The sequence below is a fragment of the Pectinophora gossypiella genome, chromosome 21 (assembly GCF_024362695.1).
Source record: "Pectinophora gossypiella chromosome 21, ilPecGoss1.1, whole genome shotgun sequence".
Taxonomy (NCBI): domain Eukaryota; kingdom Metazoa; phylum Arthropoda; class Insecta; order Lepidoptera; family Gelechiidae; genus Pectinophora; species Pectinophora gossypiella.
Genome location: NC_065424.1, coordinates 11,334,005 through 11,350,155, shown reverse-complemented (window position 1 = coordinate 11,350,155; position 16,151 = coordinate 11,334,005). Strand labels below are relative to the sequence as shown.

Genomic DNA, 16,151 nt, shown 5'->3' with positions numbered 1-16,151 from the left:
GGAGCAGAATCGAAAAAACGTTTGGAAGCTAATTTGAGCCATTGGGCAATGGTTGGCAGACCTAGGTCAATGTGCAGATTTTCATTGCGAAGGAACCACGGAGCTCCCGTGGCTTTCCGCATGAAACGATTTTGTATTACCTGTAGACGGTGAATTTGAGAGGGGCTCGCGTGAGCGAAAACTACCCCTGCATAGGTCATGATCGGACGGATGCAAGTCGTGTAGATTTTCACCTTATTCCTAAGGGACAATTTACTTCGCTTGTTAAGGAGACAGTGAAGACGGCCCATTACAAACGCGGCGCGATCGCGCACTCGTTTGATATGGGCCTTGAAAGTAAGACGTCTATCTAAGACTACGCCGAGATATTTGACTTGCTCCTCCCAAGGGATCGGCTTGCCAAACATCGTAATGACTTTAAGTTGACGGCGTGACCGTGGCGTGTTATAATAGCCCTTTGAAAAGTACACCGCTGCACTTTTCTCCGGGTTTACCTCGATTCTCCATTTGCGCCTGTCTCCCACCGGGGTGAGCTGAGACTATGGAATTCCATTGGCTTGGATCCTGACACACTTCTCTTGCTTCCTCCACATTCATCAATCGTTTCATATACGCACGCCGGTTCAGAGTAGATCGTATTGAACCTTTTCTAAGAACATCTCCAATTTGTCAATTTTTTTATAATTGATAGATATATTATGTATATAAAACTTCAATAAGTTTCTATCTTTGTTTTCCATTTTACCGCTCTTTGAGTTTATATAAACCAGCGTTTGCTTGCCGGACTCCTTTGATTTGTTTAATATTTAAATCAATATTGCGTTTTGAAGGAAGACACAAAAATACCTCTAGAATACTAAAGATCACGACTATTTCCTTTTGGGGTAGGCAGAGACGACGGAATTCCACTTACGGCGATCCTGACCAATGATGTGCCGTTTCCAGGAATGTTCCCGTTGTAAAAACTCTTTAATAGTAAGGACACTGGCTGATTTTCTTTTTCAAATCGTTCTTTCTTGTACTCTGGTCTTAAAGAAAACAAATTCAAGAAATTACATGAAGAAAATTTTCATTTGACCAGGCTGTATGGCTATGTTCCTTTGCCTGCTCCTGCTCGGGGCAAATTTAACCAAAACAAAAGTACTCTGGTCTTATCTGTCTAAAAGTTTGGTAATAAGGCTGTTTTTACATAAGTTTTGCGTTTTTTTCCTGCTGGGAACATTCCCAAAGTGGGAATTTTCCCGGGAATGGCACGTCACTTTTGCTTCTTCCACTCTAAAAATAAATTAATTTAATCGTCATCATCATCGTCAGCCCATTAACGTCCCCACTGCTGGGGCACGGGCCTTCCCTATGGATGGATAGGGAGATCGGGCCTTAAACTACCACGCAGGCCCAGTGCGGATTGGTGGTTATTAACGACTGCTAATGCAGCCGGGACCAGCCAGCTTAACGTGCCTTCCGATGCACGGAGGAGCTCGAGTTGAAAACTTCTCTCTGTCTTCTTCTTGAGAGTTCTTTCTTGTACTCTGGGCTTATCTGTCTAAAGGTTAGGTAATAAAGCTCTTTTTACATAAGTTTAGCGCTTTTTTACTGCTGGGAAAATTCCTAAAGTGGGAATATTCCCCGGGAACGTCACTGATCCTGACACACCACTTTCGCTTCTTCCACTCTGAAAATAAATTTATTTAATATTAATACTTAAACGGACGTTTATAACACTAACTTTCTTTAAATAAACGTTATTTGGCCATTCGGAGCATTAAGAATGAAAACAACTGTTCATAACAAGGAGAAATGAGGTCAGTTGTACGATTTAGGGTGTTTAATACAAGAGATAACCTGTGGCTTTACCTGTCATCATAATCATAAACAGCCTGTATACGTCCCACAGCTGGGCACAGGCCTCCCACCAATCAACTGGAGGGGGTATGGAGCATACTCTACACGACACAACACAATACACACACACATCACAAAACAACACACAACAAAACAACAACACACACACACACACATATACAACTCAAAATAACACACAACACACACACACACACACACACACACACACAGCACAACACACAACACAACAACAACACACAACACAACAACACACACACAACACAAGAGTATTATTTTTCCGACTCTATTTTAAAGTCGCAACCGTTTATTTAAATTAAGGTTAATTGTTGTACTTATGTTTTTTTGTGTATTTTTAAAATATCTATTGTTGTTTTTTTTAAGACAGATTTAAAGCATGTTCCTTTAATTATAAATTATTTAATATTAATATTCGCACGCTATATGGTTGGGTGATGGACTTTTTATTTAAATATATTTATGTATAAAAAGGTACACCAACAGCTTATTTATATAATAATTCATGAAATAAAATGAAAGTTACATCAGAAATTAGACTGTTACGAGTACATAAGCCAATTATAGGTGCACACAACATTTACTGTGTAAGACAACGTAATCGTTTAGGTAATAGATGACTAAATCATGCAAATACAATTATGCAAATACTCAAAAAAAAAAAATACTATTTTTTACTTTTTTATTACAATACACATTTTTTAAGGGTCTTTTGTACCACTCTAGAGCGAATAATTTATTTCATTTCATTTCATTGGGTGGCAGCCCTAGTATTGAGTACCTATATTTTGGTATGATATTGTCGACCTTAATTCTTATAAAAGATTGTTTATTTTAAGTCCTGGAATTCGGGACGGGGATAATTTACCACCAGTCTTGAAGGAGATGTTTTCGTTTTGCACAAATTAAAAGGTGTAGTCGACTGGCCATTGGCGCCAACACGGATATAAGTAGGGCGGCAAGTATGTTGCAAGGAGCATGGGGCTTGATTCGCAAACGCTTCTTTTTTTGACGTGGCTTATTGTAGATTTGCCGCAGATGGCATTAACTATTTATTATTATTATTATTAACTCAGGCAGGCAGTTTTCACTGATAAGTGCCTGTATTCAACTATTCAGTTGTGTTTTCCTTTCTCTGTTTTATGGTAATTGTCCAATTTGTTTTTGAAGGTGTTGATGCTAGAAGCGGAGACCACGTCCTGCGGCAGCCCGTTCCACGCTGTTACTACTCTGTTAGTCAGGAAATGCTTATGGGGGTTGTTGTTTGAAATTCTTTTACAGAGTTTAAGCGTATGACCTCTTAGATTGGTGTTATGATTGAACAAGTATAGTGCTTCAAAGCTGTCCACGTCATAGTAACTGTTTAAGATTTTGTATGTCTCTATTAAGTCTCCACGCTCCCTGCGAGCTTGCAGTGTGGTCAGCTTAAGAGTTTCTAGCCTCTCTTCATAAGATTTATTCCTGAGTTCTTTCGGTATTTTAGTGAAACTTCGTTGTACTTTTTCTAGTAGTTCTATATCCTTCTTAAAATAAGGATTTGGCCGGACAAATGGGGAGCGCTGAGGGCTCTCACTCGGTACACACTTTTAAGACAACAGGCCTGAGGGTGCCCAGTTGGGCGCGAACCTCGGCTCAGGGCGTCGTCTGAGAGGAAGAATATTTGAAAGAATTAATCGATTGTGGGTCGATAGCGATAAGCGCTGAACGAGGGAAATCGTCGACCACGCCGGCGTTCTGATCGGGGTTCTGAAGTGTTTGGTGTCGCGAGCTGGTTGGCCGCCTCTATAGCTAGAGAGCCGAAATGCACTAATGAGTTATTAATTTATCAAAAGAGTAGTTTCCACTAACGCAGCTGGCTCGGCCATTTTAGACGGCGATACGGCTCGACACCTATCACGCTGGTTTGACTAAAAGCTCGGTGAGGTGCGGGTACTAGTTTATCTTGCGATGGATGTATCATTGACTACCCCCGTGGGACGGCCTCCGTGGTCCAGTGGTTGAGCGTTGGGCTCACGATCCGGAGGTCCCGGGTTCGATTCCCGGTGGGAACATATCACAAAAATCTCTTTGTGATCCCTAGTTTGGTTAGGACATTACAGGCTGATCACCTGATTGTCCAAAAGTAAGACGATCGGTGCTTCGGAAGGCACGTTAAACCGTTGGTCCCGGTTACTACTTGCTGATGTAAGTAAGTAGTCGTTACATGAGTCATGTCAGGGGCCTTTGGCGGCTCAATAGTAACCCTGACACCAGGGTTGATGAGATTGGTAATCCACCTCACAACCCCCACGATAGAAGAAGAAGAAGAAGACACCTGTGGGATAGTCGTGAGCTTATGTGATAAGGATCTGGTAGTACACGGAAAGAGGAGCAATAAAGTAGATTTGATTTGAAAAATAAGCCTTATTACCTTTAGGCAGATAAGACAAGGCGGAGTACAAGAAAGAAAATTTTGAATAAAAAAAGCAGCCAGTGTCTTCGCTGCTGGGCTGATTCGTGCCAGAAGGAGTGGTGTTCCGATTCATGGAAGAACAACGAAGACGATAAACAAACTCCCTAAATTGTTTTTACATTCATCATCATCAATCCATTAACGTCCCCATCTGCTGTGGCACGGGCCTCCCCATAATCAACCGGAGGGGGTATGGATGTCATTAACGACTGCTAATGCAGCCGGGACCAATGGCTTAGCGTGCCTTCCGAAGGACGGAGGAGCTCCAGATGAAAACTTTTTTTTTGTGGTCACCCATCCTATGACCGGCCTTTGCGAAATTTGCTTAACTTCAACAATCGCAGACCGAGCGCGTTTACTGCTGCGCCACCGAGCTCCTCAGTTTTTACATTATTTATGATTTATTATTAGTTCTAGACAGTCTCAATCGATCTTCTTCTTATCGGCAGTAATAATAACACCCGCACCGATACGAACTTGGAGAGAGCTTGGTTTACCTGTCATGTACAGAGCTAAACCAAGCTCGCTGATGATTCAAACAGTTAGCAATAAAAGCTGACCCATCGGTATAAATAGCTGAAATTCGTTTCAATTGGAATGTTTCAACAATGACGTTCCTTTTCTTGATACAGAAATAGCCTGGCATTACTGCAGGTGAAACGGAACGACAGTCTTAAACATTGCCCGTCTGGTACTGCCAGGCTGTAACTCGTATTTAGCTCACCTTATTGTCGGGTTTATTACTAGGAAGCCAACTAAGAGGTGTTGACAACTTTATTTTGTTTTGTTTGTTGGGAACGCTGCAGAAACATACAAAAAAAAAAGTCAAATATTCTATATTGCACACACAGTCTACACGAAATAAATTGATACAGTTTAAAAATCATACAACAAGAAAAATAACAGCACAATTCGGCGGCCTTACGGCTATTTCTTCCAGGCGACCAAAGACAGGAAGGCGTTGGCGGGTAAGAAAAAGACAGATATAAGTATAACTTAAAAAGTTGAACTTGGCTTGACACGCTTCCGCGTGTCCAGATAAAATTACTTACATGGTTATCATCTCCCTAGCATTATCCCGTTTTCCACAGGGTCCGGTTACCTAATCTGTCTGACCTTCCAACCCGCGAAGAGAAAACCAACACAATACGACAATCGACATCGGGAATCGAACCCGGACCTCCAGATCGTCAATAAGTATCTACAATAAGTCACGTAAAAAAAAGGAAAATGGTGTACACATCCTGTGTTGTGTGATGTAATATATTGAAGTGCTCGGCACATAATAGACTAGTAAAACTTATGACTGAAGACTCATTCAATGTCAATAGCCAAGGTTTATTGTAAAGGTTTACAGCTAACCACTCGAGCTCTATATATACCTACCGTGGTCCAGTGAACGGCCTCCGTGGTCCAGTGGTTGAGCGTTGTGCTCACGAGGTCCCAGGTTCGAATCCCGGTGGTGACATATCACATAAATCACTTTGTGAGTAGTTTGGTTAGGATATTACAGGCTGATCACCTGATTGTTCAAAAGTAAAATGATCCGTGCTTCGGAAGGCACGTTGAGCCGTTGGTCCCAGTTACTACTTACTGATGTAAGTACGTAGTCGTGTAACGAGTCATGTCAGGTGCCTGGCGGGTCAATAACAACCCTGACACCAGGGTTGACGGGGTTGGTAATCCTCACAACCCACACGATAGAAGAATGTACCTACCTGGGCTCAGTTGTATTTTTTGACGTTAGTTATTGTGGTCTCACAAAGGTCACGAGCATAAATATGTATACACTTTGGTACCATGTCACATTAACTTTTTTGACAAATTGAACTGTAAGTCTCACTAAATGTCAAATATGTTATTGCGATAGAGTCCTAAAGTGGGTACATTATATTGCTCATGACTGTATATGCATGTGACATCCAATGAAAATTATAAATTTTACTAACTTAGTTATAATATTCTGTTACTAACAAGGACCCCGATACCGACCCCGCCGGCGTGGTCGACGATTTCCCTCAATTAGCGCTTATCGCTATCGACCCACTAGAGTTGATTAATTCTTTCAAATATTTTTCCTGTCAGACGACGCCCTGAGCCGAGGTTCGCGCCCAACTGGGCTCCCTCAGGCCTGTTGTCTTAAACGTTGTACCGGGTGAGAGCCTTCAGCGCTCCCCATTTGTCCGGCCAAGTAGTTAATGCCATCTGCGGCAAATCTATAATAAGTCACGTCAAAAAAAAGCAATAAAAAAAATGTTACCAACAAAATATGGGTAAATATCCGAAATAAAATATTTCATTTCATTTCATTGTTGCCGCGTATGGCAGCATTACGTACAAACGGGAAGCGACTCCAGACATGCAGAGCTGCCCACCCTGATAGGGATTAGGGGCGTGAGCCGTGCCTGGTCACAGACGCCAGCGATGACGTCATACACCTGACCGATGACTACTGTATAGTAAAAACTAGTGCGCGAAATACCGACCTCAGATCATAGAAACAAGGAAGATATGCCCTCAGCATTAAATTACATTTTTTATTGACGTGACTTATTGTAGATTTGCCGCAGATGGCACTTACTTGGCGGAGAAATGGGGAGCGGCTGAAGGCTCTCACCCGGTACAACGTTTAAGACAACAGGCCTGAGGTGCCCAGTTGGGCGCGAACCTCGGCTCAGGGCGTCGTCTGACAGGAAAAATATTTGAAAGAATTAATCGGCTCTAGTGGGTCGATAGCGATAAGCGCTGATTGAGGGAAATCGTCGATCACGCCGGCGGGGTCGGTATCGGGGTCCATTAAACTACACGAGTCCGCATGTCGCCTGTTAACTCACGTCCAAGACACTTCTGGCTGGACGGCTACATCGATTTACCCGCCGGTCATTGCGACTATTGAAGTCGGCGATACGGCTCACCACCTGTTACGATCCTAACAGAAAGCTCGGTGAGGTGTGGGTACTTAGTTCATCTTGTGTTTTACTTCTGACTACCCCAATTGGAATATAGTCGTGAACTTATATGTTCATTGCGTAGTAATATAAGTGCAAGTTGCAACCATTAAAGTCGGCGGTACGGCTCACCACTTATCGCGTTGGTCTAACAGAAAGCTCGGTGAGGTGTGGGTGCTTAGTTCATCTTGCGATGGATATACCTCTACTGACTACCCCAATTGGTATATAGTCGTGAGCTTATACATGTCCAATGCGTAGTCATATAAGGACTGTTATTTTAATTATGATGATTGTCTCATATACAGGTTGTGAGAAGCTGCAGTAATTGTAGGCGGATGAGACGTTCGTTATGTAAAAATTGTCGATTAAAAGTGTAACTACATAGCCTATTGAATAAAGTTATTTTTTTAATTTGAATTTGTAACATGATCGTTTTGTGCATACTTCGGTCCTACCTATGCTCCCGCGGCATCTGTCTGTATTATGAACTCTGTGGCGCACACGGATAAAAAAGTAAACAAAAAATAGATCCACCGTTACATAATAAAATAGTTTGATGAACTACTTTTTGTTATCATATTATGACTCACTTTTTAAAGTTAGTCACTGATTTGTTTGAAACTAGCTTTTGAAAATAAGATGATTCGTGCTTCGGAAGGCACGTTAAGTTGTTGGTCCCGGGTGTATTGGAAGTCGTTAATAACCATCAATCCGCACTGGGCCCGCGTGGTGGTTTAAAGCCCGATCTCATTCATCCACAGGGAAGGCCCGTGCCCCTGCAGTGGGGACGTTAATGGGCTGGTGATGATGATATAAATGTTGCCACTTTGAGAATACATACTTCCGTTATAGCGCCATTTGGAAATCTGTGTAGATACTCCTTGGCAGCTTACGGCCATTTAGAACTAAAGTAAGTTACTGATGTGAGCAATTGTTACATGAGTCATGTCAGGGGCCTTAGGCGGCTCAATAATAACCCTCACACCCGGGTTGATGAGGTTGGTAAGTAGGGAGTTTCCAGGGTATGTTCCCAAAAATATAATGTATAATAGATGGCCATAGGAAACTGCATTTCTCGGGAATGTGGGTTTCCTCACGATGTTTTCCTTCACCGCTGAGCACGTGATAATAATTTATGGACTTAACTGTTCACAGTAACCAGAGAAACAGTTCAACAACACCTTGGAAGTAAAGCTAACAATATGTTTCTCCACGTAATTCAACAAGTTAGAAAATAAACATTGTAATAACAAAGCAATACCTGCGCGGAAAAATATCTACGCATCCACGCATTCCAATGAAAACGTAAGCAAATATTTATAAAAATAGAACCTCTGATAAGAAATCGCTTCAGCTGGTATACATAACATCAACATTACTAATTAAAGAGCCACGCTCTTGTCGGTGTAGCATTCTCCATGCTACTTTTCAGGGAAAAATAGGGCATTGGTTTCCTTCTTGCCTTCCGCCCCGCAGTACCTACTCTGTCTGATGCGAGTGGGATGGCGCCCAGAGTAGTCTATTATGTTTATTATAAATATTAAAAAATCTAACTTAGTAAATATATAATCATACATACATAAACTCACGCCTAATTCCCACCGGGATAAGCAGAGACTTTGGAATTCCATTTGCTTCGATCCTGACACACTTCTCTTGCTTCATAAATTGGCTTCTAAAATTCTAGATTAACATTTTATGATTAATTTTATATATCATAGAAGGAACACGATAAAGACGGTTGTTTAAGTTTTAATTGTATCGAACCGCGATAAAAGATAAACATTCTCATTCAAGAATTTTGTTTGTACTGTATCTATCTTCATCTGTGTGAATCTGTTTTGTATGTTGTGTGCAATAAAGTATATTTGATTTGATTTGATTTATTTACACTACAATGTTTAGTATTTGTCTATCATCGATTTTAAAGGTCGCGGGTTTGTATCCGGGCTCGTAATAATTATTCTTTCTATAAATATTAAAGCCGTGATAGCCCTGTTGGTAGAACGCTTGCCTCTCACTTTGAGATCGCAAGTTCGAACCCAGCACAGGCCTAAACCAATGATTGCCTAATTTTTTTTCGAATTCATGTTTGAATCATAAATGAGTATCACCTGCTCAGCGGTGAAAGAAAGCATCGTTAGGAAACCCACATTTCCGAGAAATGCATTTTCGGTGGCATGCGACCTAACCTGTATTGGGCTGGCTTTCCCTTCGCGGGTTGGAAGGTCAGACAGGTAGTCGCTTCTGTAAAAAACCGGACCTGTCAAATCTTCAGGTTAGGTAAGCGGACCCTGTGAAAAACGTAGTGTTAGAGATGTGAATATGTAAAATTATATTACGAATTTATAAATGAAATAGTGAAAACCACGTAAGCGATGATTTGACTATCTAAAACCATTCCAAGGAAAAATTTTAGACCACATAATTGTACCTGGATTGAAACTAAGCAGGTATGTCTATAAGAAGGTTTTGTTAACAAAAATCATATCTAAATGCCATTTTTCAAAAAGCCTTTATGTGATTTTCACTGCCTGTCTTCTTCTATCGTGTGGGTTGTGAGGTGTATTACCAACCTCATCAACCCTGGTGTCAGGGTTATTATTGAGTCGCCAAAGGCTCATAAGTAAGCAGTAACCGGGACTAACGGCTTAACGTGCCTTCCGGAGTACGAATCATTTTACTTTCAGATAATCAAGTGGTCAGCCTGTAATGTCGTAACTATACTAGAGATGACAAAGTGATTTTTGTGGCCATTGGGATTCGAACCCTTTTTTTCCGAAGCTTTTTTTTTTTTTTGACGTGACTTATTGTAGATTTGCCGCAGATGGCATTAACTACTTGGCCGGACAAATGGGGAGCGCTGAAGGCTCTCACCCGGTACATCGTTTAAGACAACAGGCCTGAGGGTGCCCAGTTGGGCGCGAACCTCGGCTCAGGGCGTCGTCTGAGAGGGAAAATATTTGAAAGAATTAATCGACCCTAGTGGGTCGATAGCGATAAGCGCTGAATGAGGGAAATTGTCGACCACGCCGGCGGGGTCGGTATCGGGGCTCTGAAGTGTTTGGTGTCGCGAGCTGATTGGCTGCCTCTATGGCTAGGGTAATCGGGTCGTCGGGATCGTATATTACGTCCTTCGGACGCCGATACTTTTCAGTACCGTCCCTAAGCGGAATGTACTCGGAAGCCGCAACTACCAGGGGATTTGGGTGGTGCGGAGCAGAATCAATGGGACCTCCGCAGCGTGAGCCTATCGCTCAACCATTAGACCACGGAGGCCGTTAATTATTTTCACTATAAGACGATGATATACAACTCGATATACAACATTACAAAATGTTCCGGGTTCGGATTGCGTCCTGTTTCGCTTCTATACAGGGTGTTAGTAACATCGTAACGAATACTCAGGGGGATTATTCAGACCATGATTCTGAGTTAATATCAAGTGGAATTTTCCGTCGCAAAATTCATGTTCTTTTTAATTTTTTTAAAATTATTTTCAATTCTATACTTTTGCGAAGGAAAATTCTACTTGATATTAACTCAGAATAATCAGCTGAATCATCCCCCTCAGTATTCGTTACGATGTCACTTACACCCCACATAAGTACATACGGTAGCCATACAAGTAGGTATGGGTGTTAGTGACACCTTAACGAATACTGAGGGGGATGGTTCAGACCATGATTCTGAGTTGATATCAAGTGGAATTTTCAGTCTGAATATTCCTGAAATTTTTTGTGTTTTTTTTAATTATTTTCAATTTCATACTTTTGCGACGGAAAATTCCACTTGATATCATCTCAGAATCATGGCCTCAATCACCCCTCAAAGTTTTTGTTACGATGTCACTAACACCCTGTATACAGTCACCTTTATCATTTCCTTCCCTTTGTGTAGAATTTTGCCAAATACCTACACGATAAAGACATTTTCTTGATAAAATTACTATTTTTCACGTGAAATGTAATTACGAATGGATGGCTTAAGATAAAATATTATTTGCTTACTGGTGATTCAAAATGTGTGCTTAATGAGGCGCAAGAAGAGTTAATTATTCATTATAATTATTGTGCAATGTACAGATACACCCCGGAAATTCCATATTTTTATTTATTTATATATTATATTATTTATTTGAGGTGCTCGGTGGCGCAGCGGTAAACGCGCTCGGTCTGCGATTGTTGAAGTTAAGCAACTTTCGCAAAGGCCGGTCATAGGATGGGTGACCACAAAAAAAAAGTTTTCATCTCGAGCTCCTCCGTGCTTCGGAAGGCACGTTAAGCCGTTGGTCCCGGCTGCATTGGCAGTCATTAATAACCATCAATCCGCACTGGGCCCGCGTGATGGTTTAAAGACCGATCTCCCTATCCATCCATAGGGAAGGCCCGTGCCCCAGCAGTGAGGATGTTAATGGGCTGATGAGGGTTCTTGTCTTCTGATTATTATCTTTTTCAGTTTATACTTATCTATTTATGGATTACGGTCGCGAATTTATGTAGATCGGTAGAATATAAGTAAGTAAATAAATAAATAATTCACAAAACGCGGGTTTGCGTCTGTCCTGTGCGGGCCCGAATTTACTGAAATTACATTCTACACATAAAAGTTGTCTGGAAGAAACTGCTACCTTAGCAAAAAGGCCGTCTTTTATACCAAATTAATTACTTACCTATTTATTTGTTTGCCTGTGATTGTTTAAGTATAAATGTAATGTTTTCTTTTGATGTGCAATAAAGGGTTAAATTTTACAAGTTGAAATCGGTACCGTGCTAAAAGTGGTACGTCTGGCAACACTGTGGTACTTACAGAGATAATAGAAAGTCCATTCATGAAAATATGATATTACGTACATATCTAGAGCAGGTTATACCTACCTGTATGCTTGCGTTTGCTTTTGTTGAGGACTAAGGTAGCGTCTACTACAGTATTATCGCAACGCTCTGTGAGCGTACACGCTTGCTGTTCCGAATTTAAAATTCCCGCGCGCGCGAAACGACGACTAGACTTTATTTCTTTTTTGAAAATAAAAAGAAAATAACTATTTAAAGAAAAATAAATTTGACATTTAATTTATTTTTAAAATCAAACATTTCCAGTCAGTGTTTCGAAATGGGCAGATAATTTAAATAGTTTTAGTTCGATCGAAATTTAAAAGTTTGTGTGTATGACTTTTTAAAGTTATTGATTTTATATTTTGTCTTTTTTTGAAGAACAAAACAGAATGGCAGTAATGTAAGTATAATCTTTCTTATTATAAGTAGTTATTATTTTTAATGGTCTTAATGAAATTGTTTGTTTTCGTCGAAGGTTTTCGTACACCATGTTTACACTGAAACAAAACAAAGTTCTTATCAGAAGACTATACAAAAAACGTTTACGAAATTTCTCATATTTTTTTAAATTTATAAAAATCTCCGTCTCCTTTAAGTTTTAATAAACTGCTAAAGTAAGTAGCAGATTCTGTTTTAGACGTCTTTATTTTTTACTCGAATAGCTAATCCAAGTTTATGAAAAACATATTGCTTACCTACTCTATAAATAAATACCTTCTTACTTTTAAAAAGTAATAAAAATATTATTACCTAGGAAGACTCATTACACCTAGTAATATACATGAGTAGGCTGTATGTTAACGTAAATAAAATAAAAATATAGGTAAAATGTATTTAAAAACAAAAAAAAATATACTTGGAAAACAGGTCTATATGACTACCTCTTATAATAAGTACGAAGTCAGACTGCAAGTGTCAGCAAGTTGTCCACTTATCGCTCTATTCTGTGTTCTTTATTTGAATATTTCCGTTATAGTCCGAATAAGGTCAATACGGAATGAAAAAATGTGAAGTTGCCAGAAAAAAAGAAAAATTGACAATAATGTAAAGTCCTTTTTTTGGGATATTTTGTATGAACTCGCTTCGTGACGCGACACATTAAACAAATCGAAACACCTCCCAATTTCCTAGATATGTTTCCCTCCTCGAACGGATGTTCAGATAAATATTACTTAAGTACCTACTTATTTAAATTCGTAATATTTTTGAGTAGGTATGCGGAATAAAAAGTAAATGTCATTTTACAGTGGACAAAGGTTTTTAATTCTTAATGTTAATGTTCCGAATTCAAACTTTGAATTTGAATTTGAATGAAATTGAAAATTTCAATTTGGAACACCTAATTCGATTCAGTTTAAAACACTTTATTTCACATAAAGGACAATCACTAAATTATAGCAGAAGTACAATCGGCGGCCTTATTGCTAAGCAGCAATTTCTTCCACGCAGCCTTAAACATACTGGACGGTGTATTACTTAGTATATTTTTATAAAGATGCAAAAAATTACTAAAAGTAAAAATATTTTTTATTTTTAAATATGCACACTAATACACACACTCTCATGTTTTGTTTTATAAAATTAGTTTTTTTTTAATGACAAATAGGTACAATACAAGACTACGTCATTATTACATAAGGTTACATAGCAATATTTTTCTTAATAAAAAAAAAACAGTTGACTTTGCACCACAATTAGCGTTTAAAGCGATGATGACTATTGTGATCCGTGATGATTGCCAAGCACTCTCAAATGACATAATATTTATATTCACGTGCAGTTTTTTTTGCGCAGTTACGCGAATTTTCTAAACCAGATACGTGGTAGGTATTTTTATTTCATTCGTTATTTGATTTATTTATTTATATTTGTAGAAAAACAAGTACAAGCTGAGGAGCTCGATGGCGCAGCGGTCAACGCGCTCGGTCTGCGATTGTTGAAGTTAAGCAACTTTCGCAAAGGCCGGTCACAGGATGGGTGACCACAAAAAAAAAAGTTTTCATCTCGAGCTCCTCCGTGATTCGGAAGGCACGTTAAGCCGTTGGTCCCGTCTGCATTAGCAGTCGTTAATAACCATCAATCCGCACTGGGCCCGCGTGCAACATAAACAGCCTATATACGTCCCACTGCTGGGCACAGGTTTCCCCTCAATCAACCGGAGGGGGTATGGAGCATACTCCACCACGCTGCTCCAATGCGGGTGGAGGTGTTTTACGGCTAATAGCCGGGACCAACGGAGTAAAGATATACTTCATCATCGGCCCATTAACGTCCCCACTGCTGGGGCCTTAAACCGTCACGCGGGCCCAGTGCGGATTGATGGTTATTAACGACTGCTAATGCAGCCGGGACTAACGGCTTAACGTGCCTTCCGAAGCACGGAGGAGCTCGAGATGAAAACTTTTTTTTTGTGGTCACCCATCCTATGACCGGCCTTTGCGAAAGTTTCTTAACTTCAACAATCGCAGACCAAGCGCGTTAACCGCTGCGCCACCGAGCTCCTCAAAGATATACTTACTTAAGTATTTATATTTGAATTTTATGTACTTAGAAAAAACAGCTGTGACGCCATACCTTTCTTTTTCCTTGAAAATTTTGACAACTCACTGCAAATTTTTTTTTTAATCGTTTAATGTATCGTTATCAAGGACGTAAAGGGGTCGTGTTATCAGTCGTTATGTTTTATTAGCTGTTGGCGCTTCTGTGAACTGAAAAGGAATGCAGATTGCAATCTTTTATTTGTATATTAGATAAGATTTAATTCCAGCGCTACCTACGTAGTTATATAACATAACATAAGCTAACGGTTACATTCCAATTGGGGTAGAGTTACCTACACATACACATAACATACATAAACATAAACAGCCTATATATATGTCCCACTTCTGGGTACAGGCTTCCCCTCAATCAACGAATAGGTATGGAGCATGCTGCATAGTGATTGAGCGAGTGAGTTAGTGATTATTTCTGTCTGAGAACTGATAGTAGGCAGCTAAATTACTCAATTGTATAACAATATTTTATGTTTATTTTTTTAAAGAACGTCTAGGGCCCTGTGCCGAGGTTTTTCTTGCAGCTTCTTTACCCCGGCTATAAAGGCCCCTGACATGGCTCATGTAACGACTACCTACTTACTTACATCATTAGCATAGCGATGTATCAGTCGAGATTAGGTCGATCGATTTTTTTCTAACAATAACTTAGATTAGATATTAACGATCAATGAAAATCGATTTCTCCGTGAGGAAACCCACATTAATAAGATCTCTAGAACTATCAGGCATAAAATAGTACGTAGACAGACATTTTTTGCGTGTCACTAATGCTCAGAAAAAAATTAAGTTGCATAAAAAGTTTCCAGTTTGACCTGAAGATTTGACCGTAAAATCTTTTGTGCGATGTAGTGACGCTATTTCACTTTTCTAGACTGTCCTTTCGAGAGAGAATCGTGATATAGCTCAATGAAATTTTGCTATTATTTATTTTTTTATTTTTTTATTTGAATTTTGTAATATCTGTGACGTGTAATTATTATTATCAATAAATGACTATGACTATGACTATGAACGAATGAATATGCAACCCACGCTTTCTCTGGGTAAAACCATAAGGAAGATGTTTTAATTATGTATTGCAGAACTTTCACAAAGTTTGGTTTCGTGTTTCCCAACGTTAATGTGAAGTCTGTTTTACATCTAAGCGCCCCCCACCTCGACGCACACCCCGGAACACTCCATACAAAAATTTCATTGTTACCGAGTGCCGTCTCATTCAGCGTTTCCCTCAATCAGCGCTTATCGCTATCGACCTCCGTGGTCCAGTGGTTGAGCGTTGGGCTCCCGATCCGGAGGTCCCGGGTTCGAATCCCGGCCACAAAAATCACTTTGTGGTCCCTCGTTTGTTTAGGACATTACAGGCTGATCACCTGATTGTCCAAAAAGTAAGATGATCCGTGCTTCGGAAGGCACGTTAAGCCTACATTTACTTTTGGTTACTACATACTGATGTAAGTATTTTATAGATTTTGGAATT

General features: G+C 40.0%; 2 protein-coding genes across 2 annotated transcripts in view; both read left to right on the top strand.

Moving 5' to 3' along the window:
* LOC126376623 (ethanolaminephosphotransferase 1-like) overlaps window positions 1-16,151 on the top strand; it is a 147,683-nt gene that overhangs the window by 75,280 nt on the left and 56,252 nt on the right. The gene's annotated exons all lie outside the window — the stretch shown is intronic.
* LOC126376600 (tubulointerstitial nephritis antigen-like) overlaps window positions 12,199-16,151 on the top strand; it is a 57,799-nt gene continuing 53,846 nt past the window's right edge. The window contains exon 1 of the mRNA XM_050024093.1: window positions 12,199-12,516. Coding sequence (XP_049880050.1) covers window positions 12,506-12,516 — 11 coding nt within the window. The 5' untranslated portion in view covers window positions 12,199-12,505. The remainder of the gene's footprint in view (window positions 12,517-16,151) is intronic.